The following is an 18,979-nucleotide window of genomic DNA, read 5'->3' as shown; positions in this document are numbered from 1 at the left end:
TGCCCCACTTCCCCGCCCCCCATCCCAACAGGAATTTCTGAGAATGACAGTAAGTCAAGCCCTGGAGTGATGAGTGCTTGTTTTCGGGCAGATAAATACAAATCAGGGTATCTAATTTTTATTTAAGCAGGAGAAAGAAGAGGAAATGTGGACACAATTTTTTTTTTTTTTTTTAAATCTTAGGAAGAAAAGAAAAAAAAAAAGCCCAATTTTATGCCACGGTTAACACTTTCTCGCCTTGCCTTCTTAAAGCAAAGCGGAGGAAGTTCCAATCACCCGGAATTAAGGAATCCGATTGCGGGCTTCGATGAAAGGCGCGCGGAGCCAGGGAGAGCCCTGGGCTCGCACACAAAGGAGCCAGCGTTCCCCGGCGGCGGGCGGCCCTGCCCGGGGCACAGCCGCACTCAGGGCGCAGCGACGCGCCAGGAACCGCCGGAGGCTCCCCGGCTGCCCGGCCCCTCTGCTGGTGGCTGGGAGAAGTTAGTCACCCGGAGCCCGAACCCGACCAGCGTCCCAGCGCGGAGAGGCCGGGGAATGAGGAGGGAGGAAACCCAGTACCCGGGGCGGCTGGGAGGAGGCGAGAAGAGCGCGGGGCGAGGGGCGCCCGGGAAGACCAAAGCCCTAGGCGGCTGGACCGACTTGCAAGGTCTTCGAAACCGGAGCGCACGGGCGTGCGAAAAGGAAAAACTTGCGGCAGGAACTTCCTACCGAGGGGGGTGGGGTGGGGGGAAGAATAAAAAAGAAGCAGGAGAGAGGGAGGCAGGGAGAGACTTGAAAGGTCTCAGTAACTTTAAAAACACAGCAAAACACCCCTTTCAGGAGATGAGGTAAGCCGGGGTTAGCCAACCCCGATTGGTTGTGAAATATCAGACAAACCCGGAGCCAGTGTGGCTTTAAATGAGGCCAAGGAAATCTGTTTTTCTTACCCCAATACTTTTCCCCCTCGCCCTTGCTCCCTCCATCGTCGTCTCCTTCCACCTCGCTGGGTCCTCCGCGGTCTCCCTTTCCTCGATCACCCCCCCCCCCCCCGCTCCCGCCCTCCCCCATCTGATTAGGCGCGGACCGGGAAGGGTGGGAGGGGTGGGGGAAGCTCTCCCTTTAAGAGGCAGCTTGCAGTGACGAATTGTTGAAATTGCCATTGCAGGATGGCATGCCGCTATAAATTCATTGTTCCACCTCCTCGCATCTTCACAGCGCTCGCGCTGCTCTCCGCGCTCGCAGCGGCCGACTGGGGATGACGGCCGGCGGGAAGACACTGCATCCGAAGGGACACGGACGCGCCGCTTCACGGGCTCCCCGCAGGCCGCCCCTTGCATTTTTGGTTTTAATTTTTATGGCTTTTTCTCTCTCTTTTTTTCCTTTCCTCCTGGTTCTAGTAGAGTCAAGGAAACCCACAAAATAAAGGAAGTGGGCTCCGGAGCTTGGAACCCCCGCCGCCGGCGGGGACCGAGCAGCAAGGGGGCGGGAGGCAGCGCGCACCAGTTGCCCGCCTGCTGCGCGGCACCATCCTTACTTTTCTTCGTGCGGCGATAGTGGCTGCACTTGGGGGTTGAATTTGGGTTAGTTTGGGGGGTTTTTTGTTTGTTGTTTTCCCCCCTCTCCTCGTATTTGCGGAACCTCCACAATCCGGCTTTTCTTAATTTTTTCCCCTTTTTTTCCGGAGCGCGAATCCAAACATTTTCCAAACCAACAAAGAAAAGTTCGCACGCTGGCACTGAAGCCGGGACAGGCTGGCGCTGACGCCGGTCCCCCTCCTTCCGACACTTGACTCAACCTTGCAAGCAAGTGTGTGTGTGCCCCCATCTCCCGCCCCGGTAACTTCCATAGCGAATAACAAATACCCATAAAGTGCCCGTGGCGCAGCCCCTCCCTGCGGGCAGCGCACTATGCTGCTCGGGTGGGCGTCCCTGCTGCTGTGCGCGCTCCGCCTGCCCCTGGTCGCGGTCGGCCCCGCCGCGGCACCTGCCCAGGATAAAGCCGGGCAGCCTTGGGCTGCTGCAGAGGCCGCCCAGCCCCGCCGGCGGCAGGGGGAGGAGGCGCAGGAGCGGGCCGAGCCTCCGGGCCACCCGCACCCCCTGGCGCCGCCGCAGCGCAGGAGCAGCGGGCTGGTGCAGAACATCGACCAGATCTACTCCGGCGGCGGCAAGGTGGGCTACCTCGTCTACGCGGGCGGCCGGAGGTTCCTCCTGGACCTGGAGCGGGATGGTTCCGTGGGCGCCGCTGGCTTTGTGCCTGCAGGAAGCGGGCTGAGTGCGACCCGGCACCACCGGGACCACTGCTTCTACCGCGGTACGGTGGACGGCAGCCCCCGCTCCCTGGCTGTCTTTGACCTCTGTGGCGGTCTCGACGGCTTCTTCGCAGTTAAGCACGCGCGCTACACCCTGAAGCCGCTGTTGCGCGGGCCCTGGGCCGAGGCCGAGGCCGGGCGAGTGTACGGGGTTGGGTCCTCGCGGATCCTGCACGTCTATACCCGCGAGGGCTTCAGCTTTGAGGCCTTGCCGCCGCGCACCAGCTGCGAGACTCCCGGGTCCCCGCCAGGGCCTCGCGAGCGCCCCCCGGCGCACAGCAGCCCAGACCGACGCTGGGCGCTGGCCCCGCAGTTCCTGGACCAGTCGGCTCCCTCTTCCGATGGGGCCCAGGAACCCCAAACGTGGTGGCGGCGGCGGCGCCGCTCCATCTCCCGGGCGCGCCAGGTGGAGCTTCTCCTGGTGGCTGACGCGTCCATGGCGCGCATGTATGGCCGGGGCCTGCAGCATTACCTGCTGACCCTGGCCTCCATCGCCAACAGGCTGTACAGCCATGCCAGCATCGAGAACCACATCCGCCTGGCCGTGGTGAAGGTGGTAGTGCTGGGTGACAAGGACAAGAGCCTGGAGGTGAGCAAGAACGCGGCCACCACGCTCAAGAACTTTTGCAAGTGGCAGCACCAGCACAACCAGCTGGGGGATGACCATGAGGAGCACTACGACGCGGCCATCCTATTTACGCGAGAGGTAAGTTCACCCTGTGCGGGTGGTCCAAGCGCTGGTGGAAAGAGGTAGGTGGAGGTTCAGCCTTGCCAAGGGCCTCGTTTCTCCCACAAACCTCCTGCCACTGCCGATGTGCTTAACCGCTCCTCGCAGGAAACCCAGTCAGCCTTCAGCTTTGCTCCTGCAGTCAGGGGCTCCCCAGCAGCAGTCGCTGCCTTAAATGAGTAAACGTGCATCCACCATCCATCAGTCAGGCAGAATGTGTCTAGTCGGAGACATGGTGTCCTAGATGCGTAAGTAGGATAAGAAGGGACTGGAATGCATGGGGAAATGTGCATAGCTAAATGGAAAGAGGCGGAAAGAAAGTTTGTCTTTGGAATGCAAGATATTTCTCTCTCTCTCTCTCTCTCTCTCTCTCTCTCCACCTTCCCTTCTTTCTTGTTTTGGTGGGAGAGAGCCTCTCCTTCCCAGTGAACCTCAGTATAAACTTTGTCCAACCTAATGGGAAGGGTTTTATTGGTTCATCCATTGTAGTCACTTTTATCCACACCCTTTCTTTGTAAAGGTCCATACCTTCTTCAGTGAACCACTTCTGTGACATAAGTTGAGGAAAGACTCTCCAGAGGAAAGACTCTTCCCTCCCTCCTAATCTGGTTGTTTAATGGAGTTCTTACATGTCCACCTGGTGGAATTTCAGTTTCTGGAAAGGAAGGAATTCAGGAGGGCAGGGAGGCAGGGAAAATACAGGAACCTAATGCTGTCAGGTTCCTCAGCAACTCCTCTCCCGAGTCCTCCAATGCCCCACAAGCACCGCCTGTCCCTCCGGAGCTTCCAGGGAAGGGTCACATCCAACTTGCATGTTTGGGATTTGGATGAATATGTTTCTGAAGCCCCAGTGTGGAAAGATCTGGGCAAAGAGTCAAGACATGAGGAAGGAATGTTTGCCCAGGATTTCCCTCTTTTAAGGAAGATGGTTACAGAAAGGGAAAGAAAGTGATCTTTATAGGTCCAAAAGTTCTGGGGCGCACACAGTATCTATTTGCTCAATCATTCCATCACCATGTGAAGTGTGACTTTCAGACACAGAGTCTGGGCTCTTTTGGAGCCTGGCTTGCCCAGAGCTCTGAGTCTACTTCATGACTCTCCTCTGATTGGCAGCTTTAAGTCATGCCTCTCAGATGCCTGATAGAAACTGCCTTTTAAAGCTCATTCTTTAAGTGTTTGGGATCCATCCAGGGTAGCTGAAGGATTCGAAACTTTGAAATATCATGCAAAAGCTTGGTATGAAATGGGGCATCCTAGCTAGGATAGGAAATGCACTGATGATGGCTTGCAGGAAGTTTTGGAATCACACAGCTCCACTACCTAATTCTCTGTTTTTGCTGAGGCACCGCTGGTATGAAGGAAAAGTGTTGATAAATTTGGAATGGAGAAACACTTGTGGTCCATGGGGTGGACACAAATGTAAACCACATGTAAACAAGGGTGCCAGAGGGCAACAGCTTAGGAAGAACCTGGCAGCCACAATGCTATGCACCACGGAAAATCTGCCTTCTCATTAAGTGATGTAAAACCATCCTTTAATTTCTCAGCGCTACATAAATCTTTGACACGGAAGAACATTTGTTTTGTAGCCTTCCATATGAAGTGGAGTTCTCCTGTAAAAACTAGCCCTTTCTTATTTGGTTTCTAAGCCTTTTTTTTTTTTTTTTTTTTTTTTTTGCAAGCAATTTTCCACGTCTGGATTTCTTGCTTTGCTGCATCACAAGAAGCTGCCAAGAAGAAGGCTTCAGAGAGTTTGTGGAAGGAAGTTCTCTAAAGACAGGAAAAAAATACTTTTGTAGGCACACTACTCCAAAGACTAGGTCATTTTAATAGTTCAGTTTCATTTTTTAATACAAATGCACATTCCACAACTTTTAAGACAAATAAAAATTAATAGAAAACCCTATTCCTCCCTACCTCCTGCCCCATCATTTTCCTAACTGCTTCCCAGAAAGAAAGAAAGAAAGAAAGAAAGAAAGAAAGAAAGAAAGAAACAAAACTAGTCCATGGTTCTGAATGATCTGTCTGTTGCTTTTTCTGGATTTGTGTTTTATTTGGGAAGTTAGCAATTCCTATGTTCCAAGCTCTGGAACGTATCAGAAACATTTTAAGTAGATAGAAACAAGGGAGAGAGAAATTAGCGGTCTATCTTAATGTTAATAAGTATTATAATAACATACATTTTCTAAACTAGTCTGCACATGGAAAATATTATACATGGGCCCTCCCTGGCCTCCCTGCCAAGCAGAAGCATACTTTTGGTGAAGCAAATCTCATTTAGCTTGCGGTTGGCCCTCTGGTATATACATCTAACTTGAGGGGAACCAAATATTTGAAAAAGCATGTGTATAGTGAATATACATACTTCAATTCGAAAGAATGCTGTTAATTCGGGGACAGAGAAAAATATTACAAGACCCTTTTGTGGTGTTCATTAAGAGTACTTCAAAATGTAAAATTAAGCTCCATCTAATACTTCAGAATATGGAAAATGAGAGAACTAGAGCCGAAATAATCTGAGCTCTTCTACCATAGAAATCAGATATCTTACGACCTAAAAAAAAAAATGTCCGTGACTATTTTTTTTTTCAATGAGAAATGCCCACAGTTGGCACCAGGATCCAACTTTTACAACTCTGTTTTGAATGTAAGAAGTGCGTTGCTTAGCAGCCAGACGCCAAGCCATCAAATCCATGTTTTGATGGGCTCTGAGCACTGTTCAAATTTTGTGTCCAGATGTCTTCTCTTAAATTGCTTGTGTTTCGGGCTTGAAGCAAATGTGTGAGGATATGTTTTCCACTCCTGTTTACTAGCCTAGGCCACCTTGAACGTTGTGTCCAGGAGTCAGCAGAATAGTGCTGGTAATTCTTTTATCAAACTAGCACACTTCACTGAACCCCGGCACTGTAATTAGAGAAACTTTGCACCAGGCAATTCTCTGGCATAGGAGCCGTTTTCATTCTGGAATAGCATTCATGCTGGAATTCACACCACTTCTGCCATCAAACAGTAGAAATCTGATCGCCCCAGGATTTAATTTTGCTTTCCAGAATCCTTTCCTTGTCCCTGGCTTCCTCTTTTATATTTAAATAGGTTCTTTAAAACCCACTTGGGATTTCACGCATTCTTCTCTAGAAACAAAAACCCTACCTGGTGAATGACAAAATCAGAGATTGTTTAAGGTCCCCCCATCCCATACCTCACATGGATCAAAAGCATTGGACTGAAAATGAACCAGCTACAGACTTTGCAATATACAAGGTCCATTTACTTTCGTTAACTATGACTGTGCCGATTAATAGGCAGTTGTCTCTCAGCTACACCTCTCTTTATGTTGTTCTGCCCTGCAGTGCTCTCCTCTACCAGCCCGCCCCTTGTTAGGTTGTGACAATAGGGAGCCCTGAAGGGGGAGGCCAGAAGCTAGGAAGAAGAAGATGGATGTACCTTTTCTTATTTCCTTGCTGATGGGATTGACTAATTCAGTTGCATATATGAGTTCAAATCCCATTTGAAGTCTGCAGTGAACTCCAGTCCAGGGTTCCCAGCCTATAGATCAATTCCAATCAACAAAAATCTAAATAACTCAGAAATGGGAAGAATGGGAGCAGATTAAACAGCTCCAGCTGACATTTTAAAAACACATGTGAATTGCAAGTTCCTAAGAGAATAGATCTTAAAGGCTGTCATCATGAGAAAAATACAAAATGTAATTATGCATAGCGATGGATTTTAAATAGACCTATTGTGGCATTCGTTTCACAACATAGACATGTATCAAATCATCATGTTGTACCTAAAACTAATATAAGAAGTCAATTATATCTCAATGGATAAAGAAAGAAAAAAAGAAAGAAGAAAGAAAGAAAGAAAGAAAGAAAGAAAGAAAGAAAGAAAGAAAGAAAGGAAGGAAGGAAAATATGCTAAGGAATCTAATGTCCATTACAGACAATATACCACAACACACAGGACGTATGTCATCTTTGTCTTTCTCTCTCACTTTTGGTGCATATCTAGAAGTGCCTTCCATGTGTGAGGCATGCATTTATGCAGCTGAAGGCAGCAAGATGGGATATACCTGCTCCCTACCCACCTGGGCTTATCACCAGGGGAATCGAAGCGGGTGCATACATGAATCTCCCTAGTGTTGGGAACTAACTTGGGTAAATGTGACCCGAGTTATAACAAAGGCTGTGAAAAGAGAGGGGAGAAGTGATCAATTCTGCCTGTGGATCTTTATATAGACTTTGATACAGATGTATGATTGAGTTAAAACTCAAAGGATGGATACATTTTATTTGGATTCAGCCAGATTTATTGAGAATTTCTTAGGTACTATCCATCATCATAAGCCATTTTACAATTAATTCTTTCTATAATCTGCACCCATACTATCATCGTAATTGGACAGCTAGGGTCATTCATGAAAATTGATAGTCTTCTAAGACTAATAACTGCCAAACGGCAGGTAGAGAAGCTAGCCTTGTCTAGTGCTCTCTAAACAAGATATTGTAACTAATTTATTCAGTCGGTGTGTTCCTAATAAGCAGAGAGGGATTCAGAAAATTTGAATGTGACCCCTTTCCTAAGAGTCTATTCCAGGAAACAGACAGAGAAATGGAAAATTGTTATATAGCATGATGATTTTTATGGTACATGTGGTCATTAGATATCTTGGAAATACATTAGAAGGTTTCCTAACCCATCTGAGTTCAATTTGGAAGAAGGCCTAGGAGTTAGCTATAAGGAGGAGATAAGCGTTGCAGACGTGCCCAGGATCTTGTGCAATGGCCCAGGGGCAACATATGAAATGTAGGGGGTTAGAAGGGATATGATAGACAATATAAGAACAGAAGGGTGACAGGGTGTAGAGAAGATGGTAACAACTAGATTAGAAAAGAAATTATGTGTCCAGAGAGAGAGACAGAGAGAGAGAGATCTCAAGTTCTCTTCATTTAAGGACATTAACTAATTCTATTGGATTGGGACCCCACCCTTATGATCTCATTTAACCTTAATTAGCTTCTTAAGGGCTCTGTCTCCAAATACAGTCACACTGGGGATTAAGATTTTAATATATGAATTTGGGTTTTGGGGAGGGAGATGCAAGTTAGTCCAGAGCGCCACATTTAAGAGTTTAAATTGTAAATTAAATCCAGTGGGAATCTATGGAAAGGAAACAGCAGTGACCAGAAGTATGTTCCGGTATGAGCCGTCCAACATGAGTAGTTGAACTCAGCCCAGGGGGAGCCTTTTGCAGGCGATTTCAGTAACCTGCAGGAGGAGCCTTGAGATAACCAAAATTAAAGCATTAGCCTTAGAAATTAAGAAGCAGGGGCCAAATCAAGAAATTTTAAAATGAGGTGAATGCAAGTTCATTAAGCCTTTCTAGCAAAAGGAATGTTTGGGTTAAGGTTTGGCACCGAAGAGTTGATAAGATATGTAGGAAACTGTGGACAAGAGGGGTTATAACAGTGCAGTGGAGGCTGGTAGGAAGCCTGGGTTGCGTTGTGGAAGGTGGACTGCATGGTGCAGCCTAATCAGATCTGGGCTCTAGAAGGTAACTGACTGCAGCATACAGGCAGGGATGTTACAGGAGACAAAGGGACCACTTAGAAGCCCCAGATGGCAGTGCAGGCAGGAAGGAAGAACGGAAGGAAATGAGAAGGAGTAGGCAGTTACCTGAAACATTTGGTAGATGGAATCAGGACTTACACATCAGATGTGGCAGGAGAGAGAGAGAAGTGCAAAGAAAAGATGTCCAGGTTTCGTACCCAACACTCCATCTTCTTCTTCTTTGGAATATCTTTCTCAGCACATTTTGTAAATTCAGTAGGCTTCTAAATTGAGTCTTAAGGAATATACCATAGATAGAAAGACCATGCCGTGGTATTTGTCACAGGAAAAGAATTTACTTACCAGGCACAGATTATAAATGTAAAAGATAACAGTAATGTCCAGAAAAACATGCGTGATGATTTACCAGTAACCTAGTGAAGGTGGTTCAGGAATTGGGATGTTAAGCTATAGGTTTGAATTTTGACTTCAGCAGTCTCAAGTTTGCAACTTTGGAGCTTTGCAAGCCCTGAGCTTTTATTTCTCCACCTGTAAATTGGAGTGTTTTTATTTAATACCAACACAGGGAGAACTAGAAAGATGTAGAGAACACCTGGTCCAAATTCCTTATGTTAATGATGAAGGGACTTTGTCTCAAAGCATATAAACATCTTAGGTAATGAGTCTTACTAATAGCATTAGAATTGAAAAGTGATCTACTTTAAAAACAAAACAAAACAAAACAAAACAAAACAAAAGTGATCTACTTTGTATTCACTGTGTTTAATCAGCTTCCATTCCCATTCTCCAAAATGACTCTTCCAAGCATCTCCGCCCCGCAGTCCAAAACTTGCTGCCTCCCTCTTCTTTTCATCTTCCTTCACATTTATAGACAAAATGTCCCATGTTGGATCTCTGGGCCCAGACTGTCTCTCCAGCTTCCCCTGATTGGCTTCCACCCAATTCTCCAGTCATGACAAACGTCCTGTCATTTCGCCAAATAGAGCCTGCCTTTTACCATCCCCTGATGTATTGACCAGTCTTTCCTACCTAGGATACCCTTTAAGACTGTCAGACTTCTGTTCCTCCCTCAATATCTAGTTACTCTTGTGAGACACTTTTATTGATTCACTCCAGGAGAGCATGTCAGTTCCCTTCTGCATCCCCTCAAAAATCTGTTCATCATCGCATGCCATAATCTGCTTTCCTCTTGGCATATCTGTTCTGCTCACTAGACCATGGTATGTCTTAAGGTCAAGATCAGATGATATTTATTTATCACAGTGTCAGCAGATTGTGAGCACATGGTAATTGTGTTAGGGATAAGTGAATCTGGACCCCTTGGTCCCTAATCCAGTTGGGCTCTGTATGTTTGATATTACCTAGTTGTACCCATAAGCGATAGAGATTGTGTAACATGGGTCCTTATAATAGTCAGACTAACTACCAGGCCCAATTAATGTAGTTTCTCTTGAGATCTAAATCAAAACCTCTACTATTGGGGGTTGCTGTATAGGTAGCCCAAAAGACAGATGTCACCTCAAGAATTGGATGCACAGTATAAATGTAAATTATGGTATGTAAATGTATGTATTTTTTGTTTGTCTTTAATATTTTTATGCAATCCCAATTTTTTAAAAAGATTTTATTTACTTATTTGAGACAGAGAGAGAGAGAGAGAGAGAGCATGAGAGAGAGAGAGAGCAGGAGCTGAGTGAGGGGCGGGGGAAGAAGTAGACTGCCAGCTGAGCAGGGAGCCCTGTCCGTGGCTCAGTCCCGGGACTCCAGGATCATGACCTGAGCAGAAGGCAGATGCTTAACCAACTGAGCCACTCGATGTTTGTATAATTCATGTAACTTAAATATGTACCACACCAGATTAACTCTATTACTAATCCCTCTTCATAGGAATTGAGACGAGAGACAGACATCTAAGGCTAGTTAAACCCTCTCTGTGTCCTTCTCTTGAGCTCCATGCTTTACCATGCTTACAAGATCATAATATCTATAGAAAAAGAAGTTGCTATTATTTAACTCCAGATTTCATTGTATAAGTATTCTTGGTTAATTTGGGCTTCCATTGCTGCAATTAAGATGACATCTGCTTTTCTCCCCTTGTGTTTCTTTTGGCTCTTTCCCTCAGCATGTTTATGCTGCTTGAAAGACCAGCCTCCCAGTCAAGGCTAGAAATCCTGTAGCTTCTCTTACTCATTCCACTTTGTGCATTCTCATGTCTGTTTGGTCCATTTTCCCAACCTAGTACCAACCATTGGGATTTGTTAAATTGTACTATCTTCTGGACATCTGCTTCTCAAGGTAGCATACTTCACTGGATCCCTGCCCCTGCCCCCTTCTCCATCCAAAGGATGCTACGAGGCCTTCTAAATTCCAGAATGAATCAAAGATATTGACATATTCTTGGTCCTCTAAATGGCCACACCTGGTGAAAGGCCACCATGTCAGAGATGTTCTTGTCAAGTCTTCATTGGTCTTGCTGACCACCTCTGCTGTATTTTTGAGTTACAAACAATGTTCCAGTCTTATTTCCTGGCCAACATCACAAGCCCACCTAGTGAGCTTCTGCATACTTTAGCAACCCTTTCATTTCACTAAATCTTTCTTTGCATTGCTATCTACACCATAGTGTTAAGAAATAGCTCTTGTATGAAAAGAACCACCTTTAGCATAAAAAAGATGTAGCTTACCTTCAGATCTAAACTGACCAAGCAGAAAAACTCTGGTCAGCACTTGTAATTTAATTACCTTTTAGGGGGACAGTGTATGTGATTCACATTTTTCCAGTATTCCCTGCCTCCATATCCATAAGATGGATGGATGGATGGTAGATGGATAGATAGATAGAGAGATGCTATTGCCCCTTTAGTATCCTTACTCCTGTTCTGAATAATAAAAAAAAAAAAATCCTACAAACTTCAAATAAGGTTTGCAACTGTAAATGTTGTTATAAATCTCCACCAGTAAATAGACATCAGTGTGATGTGCTGTATTCTTAATAAATTTGATGCACAAGCTGAGGTTTAATACATTGGAATGAACATTGGATAGCACAAAAACACAGGCATTCATTGCCAGTCTTGGAAATGAAACCGTAACGGGGTATCAAGGTTTGAAATTGTGTGAATGAGATTGAGAGGTTACTAGTTTACATAATTATAGTTACAAAAATATATAGAGTATGGCCGTGTCATCAAGAGGTTTAATCAGTGTGGTTTAAAAAAAAAAAAAAATTGTTTCTGTTGATAATTTTGTCACAGGCACCCATTGCTATGGCAAAGGGCCAAATGCACTTAATGCAATTCAAGGATAACAAGGAGCGTTGATAGCTTCTAACGAGCAATTGCTACAGCAAAGAGAGATATGAAGAATCCAGTTTAAACTCTATTGACGAGGGCCGTTTCCATTCGCTGTGGCTCTTCATCTGAGCTTGTTCTTGACATGTGGAATAAGAAGGGAAAACAATTCTTGCATTTTATTATCTAGATATAATGAACTTCAATTTGTGAAAATAAACATAAATCTTATTTTTTTTTAAATGTGTGCAGAAATAACCCATGGTGTCTAGCAATGACAACTAAGTCTGTCGTCTTAACGTTACTGAAATGATTGGAGAAAAACAGGATTAAAAATGTATTTTACTATATTATTATCTCAAAGACTGATTATTATGCAAAAGTGTATTCCAATTTCAATTTTAAAAACTACTAATTTGTTCTCAACAGCTGTAATTTGAGATCCCACGGGATGACATATGAGGATACACAGGAAAGTTGGGGAGGCTATCGCTGGTTTGGGGACTTGATTCACCAACCCTACTTGGCCTAAATTTCCACTGTCTGAAGCTATAATAATATGGTGACAGCAATGTAATTCATCACAGCTGGGATCTCATAATATATGGAACACAATAAGGACCTGAAAATGTACTAGAAAGAAGATAATAGGGTATATCTTTTAGATATTCTTTACCTTGGCTGGATTTGTGTGCAGGAACATAGGGAAGATTTAGAAGAGTATATTGACATTGAGTAGGTGATTTTGGTTATGTAGTAATAGTATCTTACACTGACTTCCAGGAATCTGTTGAGATCTTGCTAGCGTGTTGCATATCAAAGTGTGTGAGCTCTGCATTGCATCTGACTGTATGTCACAATTCACCTCAATTAAGCAAATGTTGGTTGAGTTTGTAGCATAAGCCAGACGTGGTGATAGTTGGGGATGCAAACATGGTAGCTGTAATAGAAACAATACTTATTATTGCAATTGGTAAATAGTCATCTTTCATAATAGTTGATTTAAAAAAAAATCCTTTCCTTCTATGATTATTCACTCATGGCTTACTAGGATATTGTCTTGCTCTTGTGGATGTCAATGTACATGATGTTAATTAATTTTCATTGAAAACAGTAGTCAAGTACTAGAAGTTCTAATGTCTTTTAAAGCTCAAATAGCATTTAAATGAAAGATTATTACAGATCTATCATGTCAACAATTTTGGTTTATATTTTCTCTTAAAGTTGTCTTCTGATGTCTCTTTCAATCAAATTGATAATTTTTAATGATCATTTTAAGGGGGTATGATCATGTTTTCCTTTGAGAATCTCTTAAGAGCTATACAGCTTCTCACTAGGAAAAAAATGCACACACTCACTTGTATAAAAACAATATATTACATATATTTTCTGAAGATTAATAAGATTGAGAAATCTACATGAAATCTACATCTTCAATCTACATGAAATGCTATGAGTACGACTGTATACATTTTTGGAGACACAACCCACCTCCATTTGGAAATCAGGAGATGCTCTTCCGAGGAATTATGCTCTTGGATTACAATTTAGTTTCCCATTTGAATTACGGACACACTGACGTTTTGTCACAAATAGGTGGTTGCAGTTTGCCCCAGTGATAGAAGATAAATTATTAGGCCAGTCTTCTGATAAATTTAGCATGAATTTAAGCCTGAAGAGTAGGGCTTTAGTAAGCCTGACTCTATGTGAAAGTGATCCCAGACAAATGTGCCTGAATATATGCTCCAGAGCTTTGGGAAAGCTACCGCGGCTGTTGTAAGGGACAAACCACAATCTTAGGACATCTTTTTAAATGTAATTGAGTCCCATCATCCTTCTGTGCCTCTGGGGCCCAGAGTAGCTGGGAAGAACTAATGCCGTTCGTTTGTCATTGGAACATTTCCAGAGCTGAACAGGTGATACCATAAACATATCCACTCTTGCTGTCTGGAGTGAGCAAGAGGCTCTACAAGGTGGCTCCTTCTGGATGGCAATTGATTTTAATGATTTCTTTCTTTCTCCGGGGCAGGATTTATGTGGGCATCATTCATGTGACACCCTGGGAATGGCAGACGTCGGGACCATATGTTCTCCGGAGCGCAGCTGTGCTGTGATTGAAGATGATGGCCTCCATGCGGCATTCACCGTGGCTCACGAAATTGGTATGCAGCGCCTTTTCCCTTCCCTCGCCAAATCAAACACGCATAACAGCTGCAACAGGAACCCAAATACTTGGCAATTAATCCCAGATTTCTCCAGGTTCAGACGCTCTGTTGGGGATTGCATTTGTTTATATTTGCACTCTCAGGGTTAACTAGTTAACGAGGAGGATGGCAAATCAGGCACCCAGGAGACATTTCCTTTTTGACAGTGTCATTGAAGAGTTTAAGAGAAATTTGCTACTGCTCCTGTCTTCTTAAGCTTCTGGCAATGACTCTTAGATGGAATTTGTCACAGTTGATTATGGTATGCAGGAATGCCCCCTCTTAAAAGCTACTGAGGCTCTACCGACTCATCCAGGGCTAATCAGTTTGCACAGAAATTTGTCATGTTTATTTCATTGTGAGTGATCAGAGCTCCTGTCAAAGGGGAACAATAGCTCACGATAAACAGTCCTATCTCCTTTTTAATAGCAAAGACAGAGAAACCAAGACCGGCAATCAACAGGGCTTGTCTTCATATGTCACCCGATTTGTGTGTCATAAGAAACACACCTAAATCTTAAAATTAGAATTTTTGGACCAGGCTCATTGTTGAAAACTATCCTGCCAGTTAGGATATGTGTTTTCCAGGTGATGACCCGGGTTCCTAGGTATATGAGTAGTTCAGTACTTTAGAATTAGATGTTGGAATCAGACACATCTGGGCTCAATTCTTGCTAGAGTACTTTCTACCAGTCTTATTATTGGTCTTATTATTTAAACTCTTGAAACTTGTTTTTATATCTGAAATACAGGAACAAGGGTGACGATTTCATGGGATTATTTCAGGGACCAGATTGGGTAGGTTACAGATACCAGCTGTTATTTACACCCACGTACACTTCTGTTTTTGCTTTTTAGTTAACTAGTTCGTTTCGCTTTAAAAGTGTGTATCACCTTTAGCATCATCCTTTTGGGAGGAAAGTATGGTTTGATACTTTTTTTTGCTGTATTTTTATTAAACGGATTTAGCTTTTAACCTAAAACCATAATTTTTAAAGAGAAACTAAAGCTTCTTTTTCACATTCCTAGTAGTAGGCAGAGAACATTTCACAAGGGGTAGATTTCTAGCTGCTATGTTTTCTTTGGAAAGTTAAAGTAACTTCAAAGCAAAGATGTCATTGTATAAGTCAATATATTACAGCAGTGAAAATAGAAATCAGTAGTTAAATTTCAATTCCTAAGTATTAATTGTGACCTTAATTTTCTTAACTGACACTCTTCTTACCCTCTAAGGAGAAAAAAAAAGACACAAAAACATAAACCTTTAACATGAATAACCATCCAACGGCATCACTGATAATAATTTACACGTTATTAATTAGACTTCTTTAGCTTCAAGATGGAGTCCCTTCTCTGCCTCAGGGGTCTCTGTTTTGTCTCATGCAAGATATTCACATCCTCAGTCTCCATCTCTTGTATGTAAGGCAGGCGAACAATAAGGTGTGACTCTGGTGTGCTTCTCTAGAAGACCCGGTATATCCGAAAAACTTTTAAAAACACGTACGCCAACTGAGCTTCTGGCCCCTGGGAGTATGTTTTCACCTATCTCTCATTCATACCTATTAAACTGATAATAACCAGCCGAATATAGATCTTTAATCAGTATTTCTTACCTATCTCTATCAGTGTGCGGGAGGGGCGGGGGGGGGGGTGGTATGTCAATGGGAGAAACACAAGAGCTGCCCAAAGCAACATTCAGAATGTACGGTGGAAGCTAAGAAGAACTGGACCAAATCCTTAAGAGGATTTGGGCAGGGATGATTTCAAAAGCAGTAATCAGTCACCATTATTCAGAGTGATGGAACTTCCAAAAGAAACGTTCTCAATCCCTTGGTAGGCAAAGGCTGGTTCATTTTGGACTGGGGAAGCAACACCCTGATCATCATCTGTCCATAACGAGCCCTAAATCCTGATCTTCTCAGGAAGGGATTACGGAGTTCTTGAGGGAAGGGCTGTTTCTTCCTTCAGTCCTGCAGTGAACCACTCTCACAGGTTGATAGCATTGGGGAGGTTTCTCTGTAAGGGTATCACCGTGGCAGTAAATGCAACTTCTTTGGGGCTGCACTGACTCTCAAGGCAACTGGGCTGGAATGTAGAACCTTCCAGCATTACCTTTCCTGGCCCTCCTAAATTCCTAAACCAAGGGTGGACACTGGCCGACCTGAAATTGTGAGAGGTAGGAAGACAGGAGCTTATGAGAACAAATGTTTTATTAAAACTGTACATGTACGGTAAGAACTTTTCTTAACAGTGCAAGATTGGATACAGTTTTACATGGGAATGGTGAAGGAGAAATGTAGGCTTCTTTTTTTTTTTTTTTTAAGATTTATTTATTTATTTATTTGACAGACCGAGATTATAAGTAGGCAGAGAGGCAGACAGGGAGAGAGAGAGGAGGAACCAGGCTCCCTACTGAGCAGAGAGCCCGATGTGGGGCTTGATCCCAGGATCCTGGGATCATGACCTGAGCCGAAGGCAGAGGCTTAACCCACTGAGCCACCCAGGTGCCCTGAAATGTAGGCTTCTATGTGAAAAATCAAACTTGAATCTTTGCTCCATGACTATGCCCTGGCTTCCCTTTAATGTCTTGGTTGAACCAGCTCTATTTCCTTCTTTAGAATTCTCTATGATCCATCCTTCCGTCAAACATTGCCTATTTAATTTGTCTTTCTGCATTACATATAGCCAAATCGGAGAAATTTAAGATCTGGGGAGGGAGGATATGGACTTAATTTCCCTTTCATAAGGGGATCTGGCTTTCATGTGCTCTATTTTCTAATTGCTTTATTATTCTTTAATTTCACTTTTTGCCTAAATATTGTGAGCATGTGTTACAAAGTACAAGCCTTAAAGAAATTAGAGATGATAACCTCACAAAATATTTCCTAATCATCTGTCTGTAATTACAGTCTTGCCTCCGCAGCCAGTGTGATCTTTGGTAACGCTGCTGGCAGATCTGTTCCCAGTGCTTTATTTTTAGATCGTTGCGTGAAAATATGGGTCTGAGCTAACCATGCTCACGTGTTCCCCCCTTGCCCTTCCACTCCATTCTTATGTCATTTCCTCCCTCCCCTTTTATTAGACACTTATGTATATGTAAACACTTTCCAGATTGGGAGGTTAAATGTACAGATCATGGATGGTGACAAAGTGACCTCCGTTTTGCCCAAGTGCCTTGAATCTTCTTGAGCCCATTCCCAAATGCGCAATCCGCATCGTGTACCCAGTGGAAATACATGACTGCGCTCAAAGCATAAGCAATGGAGAAAGTTTCCAGACTGTTCCCGTAATTTTTCTACTTTATTTCTCCTATACGGAGCAAGAGGATATATTTGGTTAAGATTAAGGCTTTAATGAGGTGTCTCGGTGGCTCAGTCGTTGAGTATCTGCCTTCAGCTCAGGTCATGGTCTTGGAGTCCTGGGATCAAGCCCTACATCGGGCTCATGATCAGCAGGAAGCCTTTTTCTCCTTCACCCACTCTCCCTGCTTGTGTTCCCTCTCTTACTGTGTCTCTCTCTGGCAAATAAACAAATAAAATAAAAAGCTTAAAAAAAAAAAAAAAAGAATAAGGCTTTCATCAATCGACTTACAGTTTCTCATGCAATGCTCTACCGCTGCTTCCTCGAGCAGATAGTGGTTGAAAATACAAAGTCGTTCTATCTGAATCAAAATTTTCCTTTGGCCTTTTATGCCCTCTACCTGAAAAATGTCCTAACTTGGAAATGAACATGTAAGATAAATAGCGGCAAGTCTGAAATACCTATCTTAAACCTTTTCTACCCATCATGTAAAAGTCAGGATGGTTTCAATGAACAATTCTGAAAAGTGACTCTTCCTGGATCACATGTTAATGTGGATACATCTCTTTTCCTGCTAATTGTTTCTTAAAAAAGATGAGGTGCCTCGGTGGCTCAGTCGGTTAAGCATCTGCTTTCGGCTCAGGTCATCCAGGGTCCCAGGATTGAGACCCATATTGTCTCCCTTCTCAACAGGGAGTCTGCTTCTCCCCCTGTCGCTCCCCCTGCTTATGCTGGCTCTCTTTCTCTGTCAAATAAATAAATAAAATCTTAAAAAAATTAAAAATTAATAAAAAGCTGGACTCTGGAGTTATATCATCAAATGATGCCAGCACAAGCTTCTGGAAAACAGATTTTGATATGGATAGACTCTACAGAGGCAGTAATAATTTGTCTTCCCCATGGCTCTTATGTATATGTAAACATTAACTTAAATCATCAGGACAATTTAAAAAGTTGCTTTAAAGCATCAAGAACACGGTCCCCACCCCTGTGCCTTGACTGGAGGCAAGAATGTGGTAATGGCCATTTTACAACCCAAGTGTGAACTGTAGAAAGTTTTCAAATGAATGTAAGTTTACATTTTGAGTTTATATTTTTAACTTGTCAAACTTTTATTATTGGCTTGTAAGACTAAAGATTTCACCTGCTACCCACATGGTTCTTCAGAATAATAATTTCATTGATGTTGTGCCAGCTTCTAATATGCTAGGGGGAACAATCTGATTTTATTTAGGCTAATGAAATCCATAATTTGTGAACTTGCTGAAGCTTGGCTTTATAGTAGTTCGTTATAAAATGTGCTAAGTGAATCTCTCCACCATGAAAGACGCCAAATGTTTCCTAAGCCAAAGTCAGTCAACTTAGAAAATCAAAGCCAAGGGCGCCTGGGTGGCTCAGTCAGTTAAGTGACTTTGGCTCAAGGTCATGATCTCAGGGTCCGGAGATTGAGACCTATATTGCACTCCCCGCTCAGTGGGAAGTCTGCTTCTCTCTCGCCTTCTGCTCCTTCCCCCCTTAAGCCACCACCCCCGCTACTTGCTCTCTCACTTGCGTTTTCTCTCTCTCTAAAATAAATACATAAAATCTTTTTTAAAAA

At 43.6% G+C, this 18,979-nt stretch overlaps 1 protein-coding gene across 3 annotated transcripts in view; it reads left to right on the top strand.

Moving 5' to 3' along the window:
* The first annotated feature begins 1,796 nt into the window (after nucleotides 1-1,796).
* ADAMTS5 (ADAM metallopeptidase with thrombospondin type 1 motif 5) overlaps nucleotides 1,797-18,979 on the top strand; it is a 47,182-nt gene continuing 29,999 nt past the window's right edge. For all 3 annotated transcript variants that reach the window (XM_059392204.1, XM_059392203.1, XM_059392205.1), the window contains exons 1-2: nucleotides 1,797-2,993; nucleotides 13,908-14,040. In XM_059392204.1, the coding sequence (XP_059248187.1) occupies nucleotides 1,887-2,993; nucleotides 13,908-14,040 (1,240 nt within the window). In that variant the 5' untranslated portion in view covers nucleotides 1,797-1,886. The remainder of the gene's footprint in view (nucleotides 2,994-13,907; nucleotides 14,041-18,979) is intronic.

The sequence above is a fragment of the Mustela nigripes genome, chromosome 2 (genome assembly GCF_022355385.1).
Source record: "Mustela nigripes isolate SB6536 chromosome 2, MUSNIG.SB6536, whole genome shotgun sequence".
NCBI classification, from domain to species: domain Eukaryota; kingdom Metazoa; phylum Chordata; class Mammalia; order Carnivora; family Mustelidae; genus Mustela; species Mustela nigripes.
Note: the sequence above shows the minus strand (reverse complement) of the source record. Positions and strands in the feature narration are given on the sequence as shown.